Here is a 24,421-nt window from a genome sequence, read left to right on the forward strand (position 1 = left end):
CCCCTTTGGGGGTCCCTGAGGACACAGACCTTCTCCCCTCAGCCTCCTGCCAAAGGCTGGGGGTGGGGGTGGGGAATCATGCCACCAGGGTCCCCGAGGGGGAAAAGGATGATTCCCAGAAGAGGGGGGCTTACAGGGCTGCGGAGGCCAGGGACATGGGTGGATGCGGGTGGTGCCATTCCTGCGGTGTGGGCTGGAGGGTGGGAAGCTGCAGGCACCACACCTCTGTCAGCTTCCTGGGACTTGGGCTGCCCTCTGTGTCCCGATGCCCTGAAGGCACATAATTGTGTGTATAACGCCCCACCTTCTCATGATCCAAAGCCCTTTGCCCACAAAGTTACCAGAGCAGGCTGGAATTTTCCTGAAGAGCATTCCTGAAAGGAAAGGCAAAGTTAAGGAAAAGAGGCTGAGGCGCCAGGTCCGGGGGTCCTGACTGGGACTAACTACACACTGGCTGGGTGACCTCAGGCAAGTTTCTCAACTTCTCTGAGTCCTGGCTTCTTTTATCTATAAAGGAGGGAGAAATAATAACACCTTTCTCCAAGAACCTGTATGAGATCATTGATAGTGTGAAAGCACCTGATACAGGAATAATTTCCTGTCCACCATGGAAATAAAGGAGAATCACTTTTTTCCTTCTCTCCATTTTTCAAACCTTTTTTTTTTTTTTTTAAAGATTTACGTATTGATGAGAGAGAGTGCTCATGTGTGGTGGGGGGCAGAGGGAGAGATACTCAGACTCCTTGCTGAGGGCAGAGCCCACCGTGGGGCTTGATTTCAAGACCGTGAGATCATGACCTGAGCTGAGATCAAGAGTAACCAACTGAAAAAAAAAAAGTAACCAACTGAGCAACCCAGGCGCCCCACGAATCATTTTCTGATATGGCTATGTTACTTCTGTTTTTACAGCTCTTAACAGAGACCAAATTGACATACCATAAACTGCACAAATTGTGCAATTTGTTATGTGCCATGTGTATACTCCGTGAAACCATCACCACAATCAAGATAATGAACATATCCATCAAACCTCAGAGTGTCCTCATGTCCCCTCTAATGGCTTCTTTTTTTTTAAAGATTTATTTATTTATTTGAGAGAGAGCGCGCGTGTGCAAGCGCTTGCCCAGTGGGGAGGGGCAGAGGGAGAGAAAGTCCCAACCAGACTCCATGCTACCGGCAGACCCCCATGGGGGGGGCTCCATCTTATGACCTTGAGATCACAACCTGAGCTGAGACCAAGTCGTTTAACTGAGTGAGCCACCCAGGCCCCTCTAAGGGCTTCTTCTACTCCTCCCAATTCCTGCCCCCACTGTCCCCAGGCAACCACTGATCTGCTGGTGTTAGTTCACATTATAGAATTTCATAAAATTTTAGACTTTTCTAGACATAACTATACATTTCTTGCTTCCTTCACCCCGCGCGTGATTTTGAGATGCAGGCATGTTTTGGTGCACATCCGCGGCTCATCCCTTCTTATTGCCGAGTGCTGGTCCATTCCATAAACATGCCCCACACATTTATCCACTTGGCCTATGGATAGACATTTGAGAAATTTCCAGTTTCCAATTTCAGCTATTGCAAACAAAGCTACTATGAACATTCAAGTAGAATCCTTCCTGAGGACCGGTTTTCATTTCTCTCCAGTATGTTACTTTTTTTCTTCTTTTTCAATCGGGTATGTTACTTTTATAAAAAACTAATTAAATGCAGCTCAGGTGCAGCCAGTCCATCCAGGCTCTTTACCGGGAGGCCTGGCAACAGTGGCTGTTTTAACTTCTCTGCTTTGTCTTGCGTTCTTCAGATTTCTCAGGGTTCTTGTTCTCCTGGATTGAAAGGGGCCAACTGAGCCCTGTTGTCTAACTGAAGGTTCAGAGGGTTAGTGGGCTTCGGTTTCGCCCAGCACTGGGAGCCCAAGAGTTGCTGAGGTTTGAGACCCTGATTGGTTCTATGGCTTCTAGGGCGTCTCCTTACCAGACTGATGGGGTAAAGGGTTGTTCCCCAACCCCTTCACCTGCTCCCTCTCCCCCTCCCCACCTGCTCCCCACCCACACCCTCACCCATCAAGCTTCTGGCTGCTCTTTGCCCAGATAAAAATTAGCCCATCCTCCCTCATTCCTCCACACCCTCTGCCCATGACCCTCCTGGTGCACCTGATTCATTGAGCCCCTCCCCACCCTATACAAATACACCTGAGGACAGACAGAGCCTCAGACTTCCTGCAGCTCCTGGCTCTGTGCTCTCAGGTAAGGCTCTGCTGGCTGTGGACGGTGGACAGGAGGGGCTCTCTTTGCAAGTGTGTTGTGGGTCTGTCTGGTTGTGCTTTCTCTGAGTACGTGTGCATGTGTATTGAATTGGTATCCGTGCCTCTGTTTCTGCTTCTGTGGGCGTCGTACATCTGTGAGTGATGGTCTGTGTCACTCAGAAGCACAGTGTGGGTCTGTGGGCCATGTGTCTGTGTATCTGCATAGGCGGCCACCCCAGGACTAGCCCGGGTACCTCTGCTGCCGTGCCAGGCAGAGTGGTCTCTCTGAGGGCTGCAGGGGAGTCAAGTGTGCGGGGATCCTTTCCAGAGGAACCTGCCTGCCAACTCCTGTCCTTCAAGCTCCTTGGCCTGAACTGGGGAGAGAAAAGTCCATGGCTTGTCTTGTTTTTTCTAATTGAGGTTTAATTGACAAAACCTATTTGTTTCAGGTGCACAGCAGTTTATACTTTTTTAAAAAAAGATTGTATTTATCTGACAGAGCGCACAATCGGGGGAGAGAGAGAGAGAAGCAGGCTCCCTGCAGAGCAGGGAGCCTGATGTAGGTTGATTGGGTCAGTCGTGTGACCTTGAGATCATGACCTGAGACAAAGGCAGACGCTTAACTGACTGAACCACCCAGGCACCCCAGTTTTTACCTTTTGACACCCATTTTGCACCTCCACCCACTGACCACCAAACACCAATCAGTTTTCTGTGTCTATTAGCTAGGGGGTTTGGGTTTGGGGTTTTGAGGAGGTTTGGGTTTTTTTTTTTTTTTTTTTTTTTTAGATTCCACATATAAGTGAGAGCATATGGTATTTGTCTCTGTCTGACTTATTTCACTTAGCATAATGCTCTCAAGGTCCACCCAAGTTGTTGCAAGTGGCAAGATTTCCTTCTTTTTGATGGCTGAGTAATAGAACACTGTATACATGTACCATGTTTTCTTTGTTCATCCATTGAAGGACACTTAGTTGCCTCCATGTCTGGCTACTCTAAGTAATGCTGCAATGAACCTCGGGGTGCACACATCTTTTCCAATCCGTGTCTTCATTTTCTTTGAATAAATGCCCAGAACTGGAATGTCTAGATCCCATGGTAGTTCTATTTTTAATTTTTAGAGGAACCTCCATGCTGTTTTCCATAGTGGCTGCACCAAGTCACATTTGTACCAAAAGCATATGACGGTTTCCTTCTCTCCACATCCTCACCAACACTTGTTATTTCTTATCTTTTTGATACTAGCCATTCTGACAGGTGTAAGGGGATAGCTCATTGCAGTTTTGATTTGTGTTTGATTTGATATTGAGCATCTTTTCATGTACCCGTTGGCCATCTGCACATCTTCTTTGGAAAAATGTCTATTCAGATCTGCCTCCCATTTTTTAACAGGCTTGGGTTTTTTCTCCTTCTTCCAACCTAATTTAGTCCTAAGCTTCCCTTGATCACCCCCTTACCACACCCCAGCCTCACGGATCTCTTCCATACTCATTACTCACTAGGGGAAGGTTCAGGGGTCAGGAAGGACCATGGGCATAGCTCAGAGGCTAACCACAACTGAACATTTGTGGTACAAGTAGAAGCCAACAAAAACGGGTGACTCTAGAGGTGCAAGGGGTTGGGGCTCTTGTGTTAGGGATGCGCGCACGTGCACATGTGCGTGTGTATGTGTGTGTGTGTGTGTGTCTGTGTGTGTGTGCTTGCATGTTTAGCAACCATATGGATACCAGAGTGCCCTGATGTCAGGTGTTTGGTCCTTTCGTCATATACTAGAGTCTGACTTGGGGTCAGAAAAAAAATGAATGTATTGTGTGTCCATAAGGTCCGTTCCGGGGTTGTGCATTGTGACCGATGTTCCAGCTCCAAGTGAGACAAAGCCAGCCTTGGTACCAGAGCACATCAGTAGTTCCCTCCAATGAGAGTACACTCATTGGAGAATGACAAACTGGCTCAGACCCCAAGCCTCCCACCAGCTTCCAACGTCCTGGTGGGAGGAGGTAGGAACAAGCAGCTAGGGCGCTGGAAGGCTTTCCATTCCTTTGTGCTGAGTCCCTCAGAGGCCCTGACAACCCCAGCCTGCTCTTCCCTGCTCTGTCTTCAAGCCTCCCTCTCCCACCTTTATGCCAGTTGTCTACATGGAGGCAGGAATCTATAGGGACTGGGTGCCATGGCCCGGCACATGGTAGGCTCACATGAATGATGAACATGACTGACATTGACCAAGTGGAATTGAGTTAATACACGACTGGTAGTCTGGGGGTGGTTCTGGGGTCAAGTGTGAGGGTGTGGTGTTCAGGGGACAGTGTATGATACTTTCATGTCCCTGTCTACCCTCCATGTGGGTGAACCCACCGTGTGCATTCACCACCCATGCCTGGCACCTACTCCGCGCCCAGCTCCATACTGGATACCAAGCTAAGCCAGAGGGAGCACTTTTATCCCTTGAAGGAGCTGTGTGTACACATCCCGGCGGGGGTGGGGTGGGGGAAGAAGGAGAGACTGAGATTTAGATTACAGCCAACTAAACTTGACCTGTTGAACCACAGGTGTTTCTTTTGTCATTTCCTGTAGTTGGCCGATAAAGATGGATCCAGGTAAGTGCTGTGGCTGGGAGGCTGTGGGGTGAAGAAGGAAGGAGAGAGGTGAGAGCAGAGGCCATCGGTCAGCCATATCTACGGCATGCCGAGAATGTATGTGTGTGTGAAGGTAGTGGAGGGTTCTAAGAGGAAAATGATCTCTTATATCTTGTAGAACACTTTAGAGTTTAGGAGACATGCTCATACAGCCTTCATCTCACTAGCCCTCAGGAGTAAGGCAGACAGGTGCTTCTCCCATCGTACACATGGGAAATTAGGGGCCATGCTCAGGATGACATTGTGGGGATATGGAAGGTCTGGAGCCCAGAACTCAGCTCTTGGCAGCTGTGCCCTTGGCTCCCCTCAAAAGGAACAAAGGACTATCCTGGTCCTCAAGAAATTGCAGTCTCCCCCAGCAGATGATTCCCACCAGTGGAGCACTTCAGAAGACTCAGGACCACTCCGATTGGTTGTTGCAGATTGAGCCCACCACCGTGGGCAAGCAGAGCGGCAGGATGGCCCAGTATAAGCATACTTTCTGCAGGAAGGCACACAGAACAGAGCGAAAAAGCTATCCAAGGGGCAGGAACAACAAGCAAAGGCTAAGAGCTGGGGCCAGATCAGAAGCAGGAACACATGAACACCTGAGAGTCTGAGCAGAGACTGGGTCAGAAAAAGTCAGATTTGGGGGAGGAGGTGGACTGGGGAGGCAGAGTGGGGACCGTCTGGAGGTGGAAGCAGAAGAGTCAGGATTTGCCACTGTGGAGTACCTCCCTTGTGTCATGGAATTTGGCCAAGGTCGAGAGGGTAGACAGCCGGCAGGCTGGGGATGAGAACCCATGTCCCCTGACTTCACCCCACCCTGGAGGACTCCGTCAGCTCTCCAGCAAACAGGGATACACAACTAAGCTTTGTACTGACTTCCAATTATCTGTATCTGTTGTTGAGAGAAGGAATGATGGTCAGGCAAGTGACCAGTTCTAAGGAGACTTTGCGGGGCTTGGCGATGAGGGTGGGGCAGTTTGGTGGCCACAAAATCTGGCCCCGGGGACAGCACAGTATCTCACTGCAGAACCAAATGACCAAACCTACTTCTTTTTCTCCTTTCCTCTCCTACAGGTCCAAAGGTAAGAAAGCTCTCTAGCCGTCTCCCTTGCTCCTCCCCACTGCCATGTCCTCCAGACCTCCAGCCCCCTCCCTTGACCTTCAGGGAGTAGCCATGACCTTCCTGAAATGAAGAGTGGGGAGCAGGCTTGGCCATCAGCCCCATGGGCGGGCAGGCAGGGGCACCACAGTGCTCCTCCACCCGGGCCGGCTGCAGTCTTCTCCTCAGCATCTCTCCTGTTTTCCCATCTGTCTCTCCCGCTTCCTCACATCCCCTCCCTGTCTCAGCTTCTCTCCTGCTGCTTCCCCGCCTGTTTCATGCTTCTCTGCTTTCCTGGCTACCCCCACAGCCTCCCTGGATAGCTGGCTTGCTCCCAAACCCCAACCACACTGCAGGGCTCCAGTGACCTGCCTCTGCCGGAGAAAGGAGGCTGCCTACCCACCTCCCCCCATGGGTTCCCACCAGCAGATGGGGCTCCTAGGCCTGGAACTGGCCCCACCCCAAGGAGATCATAGAAGGAAAGGCGGGCGGGGTGGGAAGTAGTTGTTTGCAGGCATCACTGAACCTGGATGAGGAAGGGGCTGCTCTGACATGGTCATGGGAAGCACCCCCCCCACCCGAGCCCTGGAGCCTACCTCTACTTTTCCCATGCCAAGCCCTCACTGGGGCTTAGGGGGCAGAAGCCAACTGAGGCTAGGGCCATAGCCCCACCCCTGCTCCCTCAGGGCTCCAGGCCCCCAGTGCCCCAGCACCAGGAGCAAGGTACCTGTTGTCTCCGTTCTCTTCCCTGGGCCTGTGGCAAGAGGCAAAGAAACTCCTCTGGCGTTGGGGCCTCGGGAATTGTTCCAGCAAAGACAGAAGGTTAAGCCACACTCTTTCCGGCCTCTGCTGGCTGAGGCAATACAGCCTTGATTTTACTATTTTTATTCTTCCTGGTTTCTTGAGTCTAGCACCTGCTCAGGGACAGGCACAGGCTCACGCATGCTCCCACTGTCACATATACACACGCACACACATGCACCTACATGAGTGTATCTGGGGGCACAGCAGGTATGTGTGCCTCTATCTGTGTACCTGTGCATGGGGTGGGACCCACCTGTGCACAGGTACACAGACATAACTCTTTGCATGTAAATAGAGCACACCCCCTTGCACCTACACACACACACACACACACACACCCAGAGACACACAAAAACACTGTATAGAGAACTTGCATATCCTTACCTGCCACCTCCTGCTTTTGTTCTCCTCCTACCCTCCAGCTACCCTCCCCCTCACCACCCCCCCAGGGCTCCTGCATCACTGTGAATCCTGCCTCTTGTCTCCTCCTTGCTCCTGGCCCTCAGGGAGCTCCCTTAGAGCCACCCCCAGCCCACCCTCACTTGTGAGTAGTCAGCCTGCAGTTTCTAGCTGGGCAAAATCTCCAATGACTCTGTAAGGGTTCCTGTGTGAGAAAAGGGAGAAGATGAGATCATTCTGCTCCTTAGCTATAGAAATAAACCAAGGTCCAGGGAGTAGGAGTCATTTCTTGGCTCAAGGAATGGAAACCAATGAATCTAGGTTTTTCCCCTTTTGTCTGCTTAGTGCTCTGGCTTCATCACTTGCTGGCCCTGCCTCCCAGCCCTATACCACCATCTCCTGCTAGTGTCCAGGAATCCAGAATCCTCTATGACAGAAGGTGGAAGGGAGGGGGGAGAAAGAGGGAAGTTGATCTCAGGCGAGACTGGCACTGACCCCTGACTCTAACATTTTTCATTTGGCTTTCCACAGGGGCACTGCCATGGTGGTGGCCACGGCCCAGGGCACTGTCCTGGGGGAAACCACCCCCCAGGGCCCTGTGGGCACCCCCCTGGCCATGGCCCAGGACATGGTCCTGGGGGGAACCACCCCCCAGGGCCCTGTGGGCACCCCCCTGGCCATGGCCCAGGACACGGTCCTGGGGGGAACCACCCCCCAGGGCCCTGTGGACCCCCACCTGGTCCACCTCACTAAGGAAGCAGAAGAAAGAGGACACAACAATGGGGAGCCTGAGTTGGGTTGCCCTGCTGACCTGGCATGGAGCCTGAAGCAGAATCTTCTCTTCCTAATAAACAACCTCCCAGAGGCCATATTTTATTCTTAAAGAGCCTATCATCCTTCTTATCCAACTGCACACCCAGGGGCCCTGGTGGTCTCCAGGTTCCCTAATTATAAAAATGAGTACCCAGCCAGGCATTCTCAGAAGCTTGACTCAGTGGTGCCCATGGCACGTGGTTGTGTATGGTCACCGTTCCTTTCCTTTTCACTTCTGCCCTCTCCCATCAAACAGCCTCAACTGTGTCCTCACCACTTTAACCCCATCATATACACCCAGACCTGGTGGGCCTCCTGAGGTTCCATCTAGATGCCTCGCTCTACAGATCAAAAGACTTCAGTGAATCCCGACTGTCCAGCTGTATTTCTCACCATTCCCTAAAAAGACACTGACCTTTCAAGCCTCCTTAGCTTTGCCTATTTCGCCCCCACCCCCGCCCCTTCCCCACCTCCAGGTCAAGAATACCTTCCCTCCCAGCCAGCTTCCTTCCCATATTGAGGCTCCACCATCAATATGAAGCCTTCCCTAAAGTCCATGAGGAAGAGAGAGGTCCTATTTGTATGCTGCACCCTTCTCTGTAGCTTATATCAACCATCACAGGGGCCTGACCACACCCTACCCAGTCGGCACTAGTTTATGGGCTGGCCTTTTATATCTCCAGCTGAACTGTAAGCTATTCAGGACAGGTCCACCACTCCTACACCTGCCTCTAGATTCTCCCACCTAGTGACCTATGCCTTGCATAGAGTGACATGCACAGTTTAGGGATACCTATATTCTAAGTGCTTGTAGGTTCTGACTCTCTCCCCAGCCCCACTCCTCAGCCATGGCAGCTCCCTGCACATTCAGCCAGCGTGCTTGCTGTGAAACACTTTCCATCCAAATCCCACATCTGGAACCCTCTCCGCTCCCCAACTCCCAGGCCTCTCATCACCCATATGTATTCTAGAACTCTACCCAGGCCTGTCCCAGGCCCATTACTCCCTCCCCTCCCTCATAGCCGTTCCCTGATGGTGGAGCAGCAAGTGTCCTAAAGTGAGTGGCTGTTGGGTACCTCCTAGGCTGAAGTGGGGTGATTATAAGAAAAAGAGCTGTGAATTCTCTTTTCTCCCTCTTCCCACACCCCATACTCCGCACTTGAATAACAGAAGCCAGGCTCCAGGTCCAAGGGGTGCAAACCCAGGTCCAGGTCCAGATAAACGTGAAGACAAACCCAACCTGAACAGTGCCTTAGTCCCACTGTTGGGACTGAGGAGAGTGTTGCTGGGCAAAGCCGAGAGAAATGTGGGACTTAAGTCGCACAACGTCTCAACCTTGGAAGTTTCTTCCTCTTTCTGGCTGGAAGAGTGCGTTTCAAATAGTGAAGCTCTCCGCACGGTGCCTAGAGTCGCGCTTCCTGGTCCCTTAGGGGAGGATCGATGTCCCCCTGGGAAAGGCCAACGTGCGGACTACAGCCAGCCGGCCAGACTCCTAAAAGCTCTCAGACCTGGCCTGGGTAGGTCCCGGGGTTTTGAAGACAGCAAGCCTCCAGCGCTGGGCAGCCTGGCAGCCACAAACCTCTGTCCCCGCCCCTCCGGTGCCGCGCCCATTGGCTGGGCTTCTTGTCGGCCCCGCCCAGCGATCTGTCCGACTGGCGCAGACGCATGCGCGGGAGCCAGGCGCCGCCGCCGCCACCGCTTCAGCACCAGCACCCGGACAGCGGTGCCGCCCACGGGCATGGACGCTGGTAGCGGCGGAAGCAGCCGCGGTCCGGCTCCCGGCCCGGGTCCGGATGGGGAGCAGCGGCCCAAGGGGGAGCCCTTGGCCCCAGACAGCAGCTCCCCGGACAGGTAGGGCGGACCGCTCCGCAAACCCAGCTCGCAGACCTTCCCAACACCCCCGCCCCAGGTATCCCCGTAGCCGCCATATGTCTCCCTCATTCATTCCCCAGCCCCTCCCAGAGACCCTTCTAGCGCCTCAGAGCAGCCGGCCCCCTGGCCACGCCCTCATTCAGCCGGGTCAATTTTCTCTCTCCCTGATACCCCCTACTGCGAGTCCCCATCGCTCTCACTGTCCCGATACCTGCCCCACCCACTGTTCCTACCTTACCTCTAGTGCCGGGCTCTCCTCCGACCCTCCAACCTCATGAACCCCTCCCTTTAGGCTCTGCCCCCGCATCTTCTCAGTAAGCCCCAAGCCCGGGGAAACCTTAGTCTGGGTTCCAGCATGGCAGTGTGCTCGAAGGTGCATGTGTGGCATAGACGGGAGGATCCCCCAGGTGTGTGTCCTGGGGAGAGCAGACCTTTGCCGCCACGCCAGGAACTGTCTTTGTCCATCACCGTCAGTCTCCAGTCTGCCTCCATGGCCGGCTGCACACGTGTCGGCTTGAGTCCCCGCCTGTGGCAGCTACCAGCACTCACTCGCTGGAGGCGCAAGGGTGGGCAGGCTCTGAGGCTCAGGCTGCGGTTAGTACCATCCCTGAGGGAGTCCCAGGCTGGCAAGACAGGAGGAGCATCTTCTCATTGAGAGCCCAGATATCAGTGCCTCTCCTCCACCTTCCCCCATCATATGTGTGAGGGAACAGCCCAGCCAGGTAACAATATGGCGCAATTTCTGTGCCCTGCCTGGTCTGCCACCCTCAGAATCCCTCCCCTGACATGACACTGCCTCTCTCTCTCTCTCTCTCTCCTGCCTGGACTGAAATAAGAGGCATTCTTTGGGGCCAAAAAGCAGAGATGGACATATACTGCCCCAGTTAAAATGTATGTTCTTGACCTCAGAGCAAAGAGGAGGCCCCACAAGTAGAGAAAAATGTTTTCTTCCCTTTATTGTCAACACTCAGCCTGGATAGATTTAACCACCTGTCACTCTGAAAGGCACAGAGCTTTCTTCAAGGGAATGAGACACAGGATGGATGTGTTCCCTGGACCAGGGGGCTGCCTGGGACTATTGCCTGGCCAAAAAGCCAAGGATGGACAGGGCAGGGACAGGACAGGGCAGGGCGGGGGCCCGGGGCCAGAAGTCTCCCTGGAAGGGAACAGAGAGTCATTTGCTGCCTTGGATATTTCATTAAGGATAAGCCTTGTCTGGTCTGATCACTTCCTCTGCATGTGGGGGTCATTCCTGGGCACAAGAACCACTGGCTCTTCTTCAGCAGCTCCTTGGGACCTCTGGCCTCTCTCTGATTTTCCCCAGAGACCCTGGACACTAATCAGGCAGAGGGGCACAGTTCAATTCAAGAAACAAAAAAATGTTCATTGCGAGCTAAGAAGTACTCTGGAGTTAGATACAGAGTGAATAAAACAGTGTGTGTGTTTAAGCACACCCATGGTCCTTTACTAATTCATTGACTACAGAGCAATTTGAAATAATTCATTCTCTGTGTTTTTGAAATTACCTTTTTATTTTCCCAGCGGCATGACTGCTCCCTTATCCATCTTGGCCACTCTGCGGGATCACATGGAAGTCCATATGGCTCTGTGGCTGTGGGCCTGGGGGTGTCCTCAATGTGCATGTATTTACCTCTTATGAGTCTCCCAAGTGGGCGGCTCTGTGTGGGGGGCAGCCCTATCAGCCAGGCATTGTCTGCTTTCGCTCTGGCCTCTTGAGGAAGCCTGCGTCAACACTTTCCACCCCCCTGCCTGCCTGCCCCAGTCACTTGGGATACAGGCCTGCCTAGGAGGTGGCTCACTCTTGTCAGAGCCATGGAACTGAAGGGGTAAGAATGAAAGCTGCCTGGGGAGGCAAGACCTGGGGTGTTTAACTTGTGTTATTACTAGGTCTCCTGAAAACTGAGAGCAGCAGAAGCTGGCAGGAGAAAGCTTTTATTCTCAGAGGAGTTTGGCTCTTCTCCTTGGGAGGGTTGACACAAAAGCCCAGTTCGTACGGGAATGTGAAGGGTTTTAAATTCTGCCACATTGACAATGATGAGCACTGTCAAGAAGGATGGGATTTGGGAGAAGCTGACCTTAGGTCCCTGGAGAGGGGTGAGAGAGGTTGAGAAGAAGGGGCTGGGGTCAGGGAAACCCCAGTAGAAGCAAACCTATGGTAGAGGCTGGAATCCCCCTTGAACAGAAGGCAGCTAAAGAAGGGTGCAGGCTTATGAACTTTGGTAGACTGCCTAGGAAGGAGTGCTCCCTCTCTCCTCCAGCACCCCCATAGTGCTAGCTAACCTTAATAAATTAAAAAAAACATCCCCACACTCCAACTGGGACAGGGGAAGCCTGGCTCTATGTACTCAGTGAGTGCTCTAAGACCATGGGCAGCTCAAATAGACACTCTGGCCGCCCCACCCTCCTGACCCTTGGAATGCAGGTTTGCTCTAAGGAGGGAGACCAAGGGGGGCCTGGATGGCTCAGTCAATGGAGCACATGACTCTTGATCTCAGGGTTTTGAGTTTGAGCCCCACATTAGGTGTAAAGATTACTTTTTTTTTTAAGATTTTATTTATTTGTTTGACAGAGAGATAGAAAGAGAGCACCAGTAGGCAGAGGGGCAGGCAGAGGGAGAGGGAGAAGCAGGCTCTCCATTGAGCAGGGAGCCCAATGTGGGGCTCGATCCCAGGACCCTGGGATCATAACCCAAGCTGAAGGCAGTCACTTAACCAACTGAGCCACCCAGGTGCCCCAGTAAAGATTACTTGAAAAAAATAAAACCTTGGGGTGCCTGGGTGCCTCAGTTAGTTAAGGGTGTGACTCTTGATCTCAGCCCAAGTCTTTTTTTTTTTTTTTAAAGATTTTGTTTATTTCACAGAGAGACACCCAGTGAGAGAGGGAACACAGGCAGGAGAGGGAGAAGCAGGCTTCCAGCCAAGCAGAAAGCCCATGTGGGTCTCGATCCCAGGACCCTGGGATCATGACCTGAGCAGAAGGCAGATACTTAACAACTGAGCCACCCAGGTGCCCCTCAGCTCAGGTCTTGATCTTAGGGTTGAGTTCAAGGCCCATGTTGGACTCCACAGTGGGCAAGGAGCCTACTTAAAAAAAAAAAAAAAAAGATAAAAAAATTAAATCTAGGGGCACCTGTGTGACTCAGTTGGTTAAGCGTCAAACTCTTGATTTTGGATCAGGTCATGATCTCAAGGTTATGAGATCAAGCCCTGCATGGGGCTTAGCACTGGGTGTGGAGCCTACTTAAGAGTCCCTCTCTCCCTCTTCCTCTGCCCTTCTCTCCCCACCATGTGCTCTTTCTCTCTCGGAAAAAAATAATAAATAAAGGGGAGACCATGACTAATGGGTCATTTTCATGCCTTCGGGATAACCAGACCAAGAGCGGTGCCCAGCATGTGATAGGTGCTCAAAAGAAACCTGCAAGGGGCATCTAGGTGGCTCAGTTGGTTAGGCATCTACCTTTGGCTCAGGTCATGATCCCAGGGTCCTGGGATCGAGTCCTGCATCAGGCTCCCTGCTCAAAGGGAGTCTGCTTCTCCCTCTACCTGCCTCTCTCTCTCTCTCTCTGTCAAATAAATAATTTTTTTTTTTTTAAAGACCTGCAGGGGTGCCTGGGTGGCTCAGTGGGTTAAGCCTCTGCCTTTGCTCAGGTTGTGATCTCAGGGTCCTGGGATCAAGCCCCACATTGGGCTCTCTGCTCAGCAGGGAGCCTGCTTCCTCCTCCCTCTCTGCCTGCCTCTCTGCCCACTTGTGATTTCTGTCTGTCAAACTAAAAAAAAAAAAAAAAAAATCTTAAAAAAAAAAAAAAGACCTGCAGAATAAAAACCTTAAAGAAGAAAATGTCCACACTTATGTACCTTCCCTTTGGCCCACAGAGATGGGCCAATAAGGTCTTTTATCTTCCAGGACCTTGGTTGCTATATCTACTTTATGGGTCATCTGAGGTCTTGCTTTAGAACAACTTTGTCAAACTCCTCTTTTTCTAAACAATGAGTTAGTTTAAAAAAAAAAAGTATCAGTGATTTAAACCATGAGATCAAATGCTGATGCAGCTTTTGAGTAACAAAAAGGCAAGTATGTGTAATTATATATGTAGTGACAGTCTCAAGGTGTGAGGAGTTCTAAAATGGAGTTATATTATCTGAGGTGCCTAAAGAGGTCAAATTGTAAATATACTTCTTAAGCTGCATGCTCCCCACAGCCCTGAGTGCAAACGAGGGCAGGGGGACAAATGTGTCTTCCCCATGCCAGGCTCCGACAGGAAGCTCATGTATGTTACACCTTAATTCCTGTACCAACCCCGAGAGGGGGTGTTACCATCATACTCTCGCTCAAGACAAGGATGCCAGCACCCCAAGAATTGTGTGTCTTTCCCAAGGCCTCAGAGCTAAAGGATGATAGAGCCAGCAGCCCACCTCCAGTGCTCCCGCATTTTCCCTTGGCATGAAGGTTGTGCTTTCCCAGACCGCTATGCCAGCCAGCCATGCTTCCAGGAGGAGCAGGAAGAGCTTGCCTCTTCTTCCCAGTTCCTCTACTTAGTCTCCAGGCAGAACCCAGCCTCCCTGGGCAATGTCTGCTTGCCGCCAGGACAGGGACTCTGGCCTCCAGCCCCTTTGGGAGTGCAGCAGGCAGGTCTGAAAGCCACAGGTGGGTCAGCATAAACCACACAGCTACACAATTTCTGGCAGGCCAGGTGGGTCCAGTGAATGTGGGGAGGAGACAGGGCTCTGCCAGGGCTTCCTAGTCCAGAACCTCTCTGGGAGCACCCCTTAGCCCTCAGGGACTCTGTTCTGTAGCCATCTACTCCTGTCCCAGGTCTGGCAGTCCTGCCACTGGGGGAGACTCCGCCTCCCCGTGCACCCAGGGAGTGAGGCTGGGTCCATGCCCTGAGTACTGTCCTTGTGAGTAGTTCTGAAAGAAGAATCTATTGCTGACTCCTCCTTGGCAAGTTCTTTGGGGGTCCCAACTCCCTTTCCCAGCCGTACACACTCTTGCAAAGCAAACCTTCTGTCCCGTGGCCCAAGGGTGGAGGAAGGGCAGCACTCACAGCTGCCATACCTTCCGTGACTACCCCCACCACCCTGTCAAAGTTGGGCCTTCCTTTTCAGTGCTCTGTGACTTGGACTCTGGTCAACATCTCCCACCCACTATGAGTGCCTGGAAGACAAGAATGGACCTTATTCATCCCAGCATCACCATTAGCAGCCCATCTAGGGCTCAGTATTCACTCAACAAACATTCCCAGGGCCCCTTCGAAGTGCAAGAGATGAACAAAGGCATGAGACCCTGCTCTCCCAGAGCTCACATTCCATCGGAGAGGCAGGCTCAAAACAGGACACTGGATAATGTCCAGTTGTGGCAAATGCTGCGAAGAAATATAAAGCAGGTGGGGGATTGAGAGCCGGCAGGTGGCTAGTTGGTCGGGGAAGGCTTCTCTAAGAAGGTAATAGTTGGACTGAGACTAAAGGGAGGCTCCGAGCCATCCAGTTATCTTGGGGAGGAGACCCCAAGCTGAGGGAGGAGGAAGTTCAAAGGCTATAAGGTGAGAACAAGATTGCAGTAAGTGCTCAATAAATGCCTGCCAAGAGAATGAACAGGTGGCTGCAGCAGAAAGAGTACAGGACTGGGGCGCCTGGGTGACTCGGTCAGTTAAGCATCTGCCTTGGGCTCAGGTCATGATCCTGAGGTCCTAGGATCAAGTCCTGCATCGAGCTCCCTGCTCAGCAGGAAACCTGCTTCTCCTTCTGCGTGCTGCTCCCCCGGCTCATGCTTCTTCTCCCTCTGTTTTCTTAAAAATCTTAAAAAGAAAGAAAGAGGGGTGCCTGGGTGGCTCAGTGGGTTAAAGCCTCTGCCTTTGGCTCAGGTCATGATCCCAGGATCCTGGGATCGAGCCCCACATCGGGCTCTCTGCTCAGCGGGGATCCTGCTTCCCCCCCCCCTCTGCCTGCCTCTCTGCCTGCTTGTGATCTGTCTGTCAAATAAATAAAATCTTAAAAAAGAAAAAAAAGGGAGGGAGGAAAGGAAGGAAGAAAGATAGGCAGGTAGGTAGGTAGGAAGGTAGGAAGGAAGGTAGGAAGGAAGCACTGGCGCAGGACTGCAAGTCAAAATGGGTTTAAGGCCCAGCTCTTGTCTCACTGAACCTATTTTCAAATATAGAACAAGGAAAGTATCTCCCCTGTAGGGTTTTGTGAGTACACAAGATCATACATGTAAAAGCACAGTGTCTGGCATGTAGCAGGCTGCCAATAATGTTTTTTGAGTGCATGGACAGGTGATGAATGAGACAACAGACTCAAGAGATAGGTTGGGGGTGTATGGATGGAGGCTGTGCCCCCCTCCCCTCTCCCCCAGGACTAATAAGAACAACCCCAAGCCCTGTCTCCTTCTCTCAGGGCATGGGGTAGCCCAACAGCACACCCCACACTCATCACCCTTGTCTCCTCTCTCCCCAGGTCCCAGAGCAAGGCTGTGGCCCCTGAGGCAAGCCCAGAGAAGAGCTGCTCCCTCCACAGTGGCCCCCTGGAGGATCCTTCCAGTTCTTCAGGACCCCCACCAACAACTTCCACCCTCCAGCCTGTGGGCCCATCCAGCCCCTTGGCCCCTGCACACTTCACCTATCCCCGGGCACCACAGGAATACCGGGGGGACAATTCCCTGCCAGGGCTTGGGGACCGAGCAGCTCTATGCTCCCATGGCTCTAGCCTCAGCCCTTCACCAGCCCCCTCACAGAGAGATGGGGCCTGGAAGCCGCCATCTGTGCAACACCATGTGGTCAGCGTCAGGTAAGGAGGGATCCAGCAGCCTGCAAGCTTCCACTGGAAGATGGGGCAGAGCTTAAAAGTGGTGTGAGCCCCCCAGGCTCTGGACTCCTTCATTAAGAGGCAGCCCAGGATGTCCCTTGCCTCTGAGGGAGGAGGCAGCCTGGATGGAGGAGGAAGGAAGCATTGGAGCTTGAGAGTAGAACAGCCTGAAAGGATTAATACCATCTTGCTCTGTCCCCATACCCTACCTCCCACCCTGCAAGGGGGCTCTGACAAGCAAGTGTCTTTTCTTCTCTTCCACAGGCAGGAACGGACCTTCCGGATGCCAAAGAGGTAGGCCCCTGGGCCTCTGGCCCCCTAGGGGTGACTAGGTGGGTGCCGAGTCTGGCCCTGCCACCCCTTCCTGGTGACACCTAAGCTTACCACACCCAACATCAGTTCCAGTGGCTTCTCTTCCTCTTTCCCAGCTATTCCCAGCTGATTGCTGAGTGGCCAGTGGCTGTGCTGCTGCTGTGTCTGGCTGTCATCCTCGTCTGCACCCTGGCTGGACTGCTGGGGGACCGGCTGCCCGACTTCTCCAAGCCCTTGCTGGTAAGAGGCTAAAGGGGGGACAGGGACTCCCAGGCCTAGCCACCTCGGCTCAGTCTGGGGTAGAAAGTTGGAGTGACCCAGCTGGGGGTGGGATGGCAGTGGTGGACTCTTGACCCCCAGAGTGAGTTGGGGGAGATGGTAAAGAGGGGATACTCTCGTCCAATAATCCAGAAAGGCAGGCTGGCCTTCCCTGCTCCAGGGATCCAGGGGGCAGAGCCAAGAAGGGCCAGATGGGACGCCGCTCCTTTTGCCCACCTGATCTTCTCTGTCCCTCTCCCTGCAGGGCTTTGAGCCTCGAGACACAGACATCGGCCGCAAGCTAGTAGTGTGGAGAGCACTGCAAACCCTCACGGGCCCCAGGAAGCTGCTTTCTCTTTCCCCAGACCTTGAGCAGAACAGGTACTGGGTTTCCATCTTTCCACTGTTAAAGGAAAGGGGGAATGAGAGAGGACCTCCCAAAATCCAGGTCAGAGGGACTTGCTGGGGTCCACTGGGAAGGGGTGTCTGGCCTCCTCTGAGCCCCTACCCCTTGATGGTGCCTGGCATAGGTTTTTCTCTCTACCTTAGTTCCAACGCCCACACCACTCTGAGCCCCACACCCTGGAGCAGTACCCAGGAGGGCTTAGTCCGGCCTCGAAGGATGGTGGAGCCCCTAGAGGACAGAGGGCAGGAGAACTTCTTCTGTGGCCCGCCGGGTAAGCAGCAACCTAGCCAGTTCCTGCCTTTAATGGTGGCCCCCATCATACCGACTAGAACCGGAGGGCCCAGGAGAACAAATCTGGGCAGGCCGAAAAGGAAGGAGGCCAGCTGGCCACGTTCAAACCATGGAAGTTGGGTTACAGTCAGGAGGCTGAGCTAGGCCTCAGCTGCTCCAGCCACACTAAGTCAGGCTGGGCAGGGGTGGCGGGGCACAGGATCGGGCAGCAAGGCACAGGTTTCAGACTCCTGAGAATCTGAGCCTCATAAGGCCCTGGGTAAGTGTCTTCCCTCCAGCGGGCCCAGGACCTGATGCCGAAGAGCTGAATTCTGGGGTGTGTTGGGGGGTGTGTTGCAGAGAAGAGCTATGCACAGCTGGTGTTCATGTCCACCTCGGCAGGCAGCCTGTGGAACCTGCATGCCATCCATTCCATGTGCCGCATGGAACAGGACCAGGTGAGCTCACTGGGGAGGTGCCGTGGGTGGGAGGTGAGGCAGGGGGAGAGAAGGGACTCTTCTTGGCCTAATCCCAAGGAAATACAGCTGAGCCAGGACTGCTAGGGTGGACTGGGGAAGGGTATTCCCTGCTCAGAAAAGTCTTCCAGCCCCTGTTGAAAGGCTCCAGGTTCAGGTGGGGAAAGAAGAGTCAGCTGTTCTTAGAGAAGCCAAGACACAGAGACTAGCAGAGCCTGGGGATTTTCAAAAGGTCCTGAAAAGGGGCGCCTGGGTGGCTCAGTGGGTTAAAGCCTCTGCCTTCGGCTCGGGTCATGATCCCAGGATCCTGGGATTGAGCCATGCATGGGGCTCTCTGCTCAGCAGGGAGCCTGCTTCCTCCTCTCTCTCTGCCTGCCTCTCTGCCTACTTGTGATCTCTGTCTGTCCAATAAATAAATAAAATCTTTAAAAAAAAAAAAAAAAAGGTCCTGAAAAGGAGCCTCAGGGGCTATTGAGGAGGCCCCAGCCAAGGCCGCCTCCTGATCATTCCAAGCAGTGCTAACCCGGTTCTCCTAATCCGAGAGCCAGATACCACCATAACATCTGAAGAAAGGTTTGTTGCCAAAACAGTGTAAACACCATTGAGTCGCCCAAGGCATCCACACAAGTGTATCTGATACACCAAAAGACACTGGTTAGGAACACGTGCCCTGGAGTCAGATTCCTGAATTCAAAGCCAGTTCTCTCTCTCTCTTTTTTTTTTTTAAATAAAATTTTATTTATTTTTACGATTCACAGACCTGTACCCCTGGGGATAAAAATACATTATATGTTTATTAAAATAAAAAAATTAAAAAAAAATTTTATTTATTTTTTATCTGAGAGAGAGAGCTAGGGGAGGAGCAGACGGAGAGGGACAAGCAGGCTCCACCCTGAGCGTAGAGCCCCACATGGAACTGCATCCCAGGACCCCGAGATCACAACCTGAGGTGAAATCAAGAGTTGAGCACTCAGCCAAATGAGCCACCCAGGTGCCCCAAGGCCAGTTCTAATACCCCCTAGCTTTGTGATTGCAGGCACATTTCTAAACCTCTCAGTGCCTCGGGCTTTGGATGTAGAAAATAGGACAAATAATGGTACTTTTCTCATAAGGATGTTGTGACAACTGAACAAGACAGATTTGCCTGGCAAATTGTAGAATAATGACTGGCAATAGAAATCTCTCCGTAAATGTTGCTGTTGTTACCATGATCTCAGGTCCAAGCCCATATAGCCAGTTGGTAGCAAAACAGGGCCTCAGATCCCCAGGCCAGTGCCCTCCAGAGCTACACCGGCTGTCATGATGTGTTGTGTTAATAGCAGGTGGGAGAGAAAAGGAGGCATGAGGTCTGAAAAAGAAATAGCTCTGTCACTAAGACGGTTTAAGCAGCCCAGTGGACAAAGGTAGGAGGCTATGTTTGGCACTGACCCTGACCCTGGAATGTTCTGGTCCCTACTTTTCCCACTGTTTGCTTCCAATTCCCTGGACTCTTGACCCATCTGTGGCTGACACTGTCACTTCCACTCCTGGTTTAGGCAGGGCAGAATTGGGGTGTGTGACCTGCAGGGGCCCTTAGGGCAGGACCTCTCGGAAGGAGATCTCGGGCAGCATTCCTGAGGCTCCCCTTTGGTGGGTAGTCAAGATGTAGCCAGGAACCGAACACAGCTTTGAGATGAGCCTTGTCTGCTGGGCTGTCAGGTACCTCTCTGCCTCAGCCCTCTAGCCTGGTAGGAGGTGAGGCGTCCCTGGACAGGGGCCGGGGAACCTGGGCCCCTGCCTTGACCCTGAGCTCTCTCCTGCCCTGTGTGCTGTACAGATCCGCTCCCATAGCCACTTCGGGGCTCTGTGCCAGCGTACGGAAGCCAACAAGTGCTGCCCCAGCTGGTCCCTGGGCAACTATGTGGCTGTGCTCTCCAACCGCTCCTCCTGCCTGGACACTACTCAAGCCGATGCTGCCCGAACACTGGCCCTTCTGCGGGCCTGTGCAATCTACTACCACCGTGGCGCCCTGGTGCCCTCTTGTTTGGGCCCTGGACAGGACAAGCCAGCACACTGCACCCAGGTGCCCACCAAGTGCTCCCGGAGCAGCGCTGTCTACCAACTCCTCCATTTCCTGCTGGACAGGGACTTTCTGAGTCCCCAGACTGCCGACTACCAGGTGCCCTCCCTCAAGTACAGCCTGCTCTTCCTGCCCACTCCCAAGGGAGCCTCCATGATGGGCATCTACCTGGACCGCCTCGCAGTGCCCTGGGGGCTCTCTGACAACTACACGTCCATCACTGGCATGGACCTGGGCCTCAAGCAGGAGCTGCTGAGACACTACCTGGCCCAGGACACGGTGTACCCCTTGCTGGCCCTGGTTGCCATCTTCCTCAGCATCGCCCTCTACCTGCGTTCCCTCTTCCTCACACTCCTGGTACTGCTGGGGGTGCTGGGCTCTCTGCTGGTCGCCTTCTTTCTCTACCGGGTGGCCTTCCGCATGGCCTACTTCCCCTTCGTCAATCTGGCAGCCTTCGTCCTGCTCAGCAGCGTCTGCGCCAACCACACACTCATCTTCTTCGACCTGTGGCGCCTCAGCAAGAGCCAGCTGCCCTCGGGGGGGCTGGCGCAGCGCGTGAGCCGCACCATGCACCACTTCGGCTACCTGCTGCTGGTCTCCGGCCTGACCACCGCCGCGGCCTTCTACGCCAGCTACCTGAGCCGCCTGCCGGCCGTGCGCTGCTTCGCCCTCTACCTGGGCACGGCCGTGCTGGCGCACCTGGCACTCACGCTGGCCTGGCTGCCCGCCTCCGCCGTGCTCCACGAGCGCTACCTGGCGCGCGCCTGTACGTCCCGGGTGCAGGGCCCAAGGGCCGGCAGCGCGCCCCGGCGACTGGCGCTGGCGCTGCACAGAAGGCTCCGCGGTCTCCGGAGGGCGGCGGCCGGTACCTCGCGCCTGCTCTTCCAGCGCCTCCTGCCCTGTGGGGTCATCAAGTTTCGCTACATCTGGATCTGCTGGTTTGCCGCGCTGGCGGCAGGGGGCGCCTACATCGCCGGAGTCAGCCCCCGCCTGCGGCTGCCCACGCTGCCGCCGCCCCGCGGCCAAGTCTTCCGGCCCAGCCACCCCTTCGAGCGCTTCGACGCCGAGTACCGCCAGCAGTTCCTGTTCGAGCGGCTTCCTCAAGGCGAGGGCGGCCATTTGCCCGTGGTGCTGGTGTGGGGCGTCTTGCCCGTGGACACCGGCGACCCGCTGGACCCTCGCAGCAACAGCTCACTGGTGAGTGACCCCGCCTTCTCGGCCAGCGGCCCCGAAGCCCAGCGCTGGCTGCTGGACCTCTGCCACGGAGCTCGGAATCAGAGCTTCTTTGGCACCCAGCCCGAGGGCTGGCCCACGCTCTGCTTCGTGGAGGCCCTCCAGCGCTGGGTGGAGAGCCCTGCTTGCGCCCGCCTGGGGCCGGGCCTCTGCTGTGGCCACTCTGCCTTCCCTTGGGCACCCCAGCTTTTCCTGCACTGCCTCAAGATGATGGCTCTGGAGCAAGGCCCCAACGGCACCCGGGACCTGGGGCCCCGCTTCAATGCCCATGGCAGCCTGGCTGCCCTGGTCCTGCAGTTCCAGACTAACGTCCAGTATAGTCCGGACTACGGCCAGGCCCACCGCTTCTACACTGAGGTTAGCCACTGGCTGGCAGCGGAGCTGGGCCGCGCACCGCCTGGCCTCCACCGGGGCTGGTTTACCAGCCATCTGGAGCTCTACAGCTTGCAGCACAGCCTGAACACAGAACCCGCTGTGGTGCTGGGCCTCGCGCTGGCACTGGCCTTTGCCACACTGCTGCTGGGTACCTGGAACGTTCCACTGAGCCTGTTCTCGGTGGCAGCCGTGGCGGGCACCGTGCTTCTCACTGTGGGTCTACTGGTTCTGCTTGAATGGCAGCTCAACACTGCCGAAGCCCTCTTTCTCTCCGCCTCTGTGGGCCTCTCGGTGGACTTCACAGTCAACTACTGTATCTCCTATCACCTGTGCCCGCACCCTGACCGCCTGAGCCGCGTGGCCTTCTCCCTGCGTCAGACCAGCTGTGCCACGGCAGTGGGGGCCGCGGCCCTGTTTGCGGCCGGGGTGCTCATGCTACCTGCAACCGTGCTGCTCTATCGCAAGCTGGGCATTGTCCTGATGATGGTCAAGTGCGTCAGCTGTGGCTTTGCCAGCTTCTTCTTCCAATCTCTGTGCTGCTTCTTTGGGCCAGAGAAGAACTGTGGGCAGATCCTCTGGCCTTGTGCCCACCTGCCTTGGGACACTGGAACCGGAGAGCCGAGTGGGGATAAGGCAGGCCGCCCACGGGCAGGGCCAGTGGGAGGGGCCCCCGGATCATGCTCGGAACAGTACGAGCTCCAGCCCCTGGCACGGCGCCGGAGCCCCAGCTTTGACACGAGCACAGCCACGAGCAAACTGTCCCACCGGCCCTCTGTGCTCTCTGAGGATCTCCAGCTGCACGATGGCCCCTGCTGCTCCCGGCCCCCACCGGCCCCTGCCTCCCCGAGGGAGCTGTTCCTGGACCACCAGTCCGTCTTCAGCCAGTGCCCAGCCCTGCAGACATCCTCCCCCTATAAGCAGGCGGGCCCCAGCCCCAAGACCCAAGGCAGGCGGGACTCCCCAGGTCAGAAGGCTGAGCCTGCTCGGGCTTCGCCAAAAGTCCCTGCCCACTCTCCCAAGGCCAAAGCTGTGGAGCCTCCTGATTGCCTCTGCTCTTCAGCCAGCACCCTAGAGGGCCTCAGCGTCTCTGATGAGACCTGTCTAAGCACCTCGGAGCCCAGTGCCCGAGTTCCAGATTCTGTGGGTGCCTCCCCAGACGACCTGGATGAAACAGAGCCAACTGTACCTGAGCGGGGCCAGCTGAATGAAAAGCGGGACACCCTGTGGCTGGCGCTGAGGGAGGCCGTGTACGATCCGTCCGTGCCTGCCTCCCACCAGAGCAGCTCATCCTGGAAGGGCCGTGGGGCCCCGGGGGATGGCAGCCCTGTGGTGCTGCCCAACAGCCAGCCAGATCTGCCAGACGTTTGGCTCCGCAGGCCCAGCACCCACACTTCAGGCTACAGTAGCTGAGGGAGGCCCAGACTAGGGTGCAGAGCCTGTTGGAGGTGACCAGGTGGCCCCGGACTGAAGCTCAATGGTGTCTCCCCACCTCAGCACGGAGAGGTTTCACCATCCAACTGTGGAGTTTAAACCCTGCCCCATGTGGGTCAGCCTCGGTCCAGGCTGCTGCTTACTCCCCACATCTGGAAGATTCAGTGGGGTGGATCTTGGGAAAGAAAGGTCACAGGCTCATGTCTTGTGACTTGCTGATCTCTCATCTGCCCCCCCCGCCCCCCCACGTAATGCCAACCAGGACCTCTGGAAGGGGGAAGGCCAGATGCATGGCTCCAGGTATCAGGGGGAGGCCGACATGTCCCCCAAGCCAAGCAGGTGTGAGGGACCCAGTTCCTGGGACCCTGCAGGGCACCTCACCAACCAGAAGAGCCCGGGGGAACCCCAGCAGCCTCCAGGACCTCACACCTTTCAGGATTCTTTATCAGGACACTCCCTTCTCTTCAGGGAGCTTCCCTGGGCCAGAATTAGGCTGAGGCCTCTTTCCTGAATGGCCTTACCCCCTCACACTCCCTAGGCTGACCAGGAATTTGTCAAAGCCGGGTAGAGATGGCTGCTGGCAATGAAGCAGGGGGAGGAAGGCCAGTCAGCCTCAGAGTGTCGTACAGTTGCAGAAACGGTCCCTTGTGGGGAGCAGGAAGCGTGTGCTCCCCTGGAAACAAACAAGAACCCTTTATATCCTGTATCTTTTCCTTTACACAATACTTAACTTGCATACCCACATCTCCTTGGAATCTCACCATGTCACTACGGGGTAGCCTGCAATTAGCCAGATCCTCCCCCCACCCCTGGTTTATAGGTAAAGTCACTGAGAATAAGTAAGGTTAAGTGATTGACCCACAGTCTTAGAGCTCTTAAGTGTGGGAGCAGGCTTCCTGCCTTGATCCACTGCTAGAATTCCCACTGTCGTGG

General features: G+C 54.6%; 2 protein-coding genes across 2 annotated transcripts; both read left to right on the plus strand.

Moving 5' to 3' along the window:
* Positions 1 to 4,826: 4,826 nt before the first annotated feature.
* Positions 4,827 to 7,918, plus strand: PHGR1 (proline, histidine and glycine rich 1; the record flags this gene model as incomplete). Its single annotated transcript, XM_080809706.1, has 3 exons — positions 4,827 to 4,836; positions 5,938 to 5,945; positions 7,697 to 7,918. The coding sequence occupies 3 exons, from the start codon at positions 4,827 to 4,829 to the stop codon at positions 7,916 to 7,918; spliced, it is 240 nt and encodes a 79-aa protein (XP_080665832.1).
* A 1,726-nt stretch (positions 7,919 to 9,644) lies between these two features.
* On the plus strand, positions 9,645 to 23,467 carry DISP2 (dispatched RND transporter family member 2; the record flags this gene model as incomplete). Its single annotated transcript, XM_080808691.1, has 8 exons — positions 9,645 to 9,829; positions 16,321 to 16,650; positions 16,933 to 16,962; positions 17,097 to 17,220; positions 17,504 to 17,619; positions 17,788 to 17,915; positions 18,275 to 18,372; positions 20,207 to 23,467. Exons 1-8 carry the CDS (start codon positions 9,717 to 9,719, stop codon positions 23,465 to 23,467), a joined length of 4,200 nt encoding a protein of 1,399 aa, XP_080664817.1. The 5' UTR covers positions 9,645 to 9,716.
* Positions 23,468 to 24,421: the final 954 nt, after the last annotated feature.

This window comes from Martes martes (genome assembly GCF_963455335.1).
Source record: "Martes martes genome assembly, chromosome: 7".
NCBI classification, from domain to species: Eukaryota; Metazoa; Chordata; class Mammalia; order Carnivora; family Mustelidae; genus Martes; species Martes martes.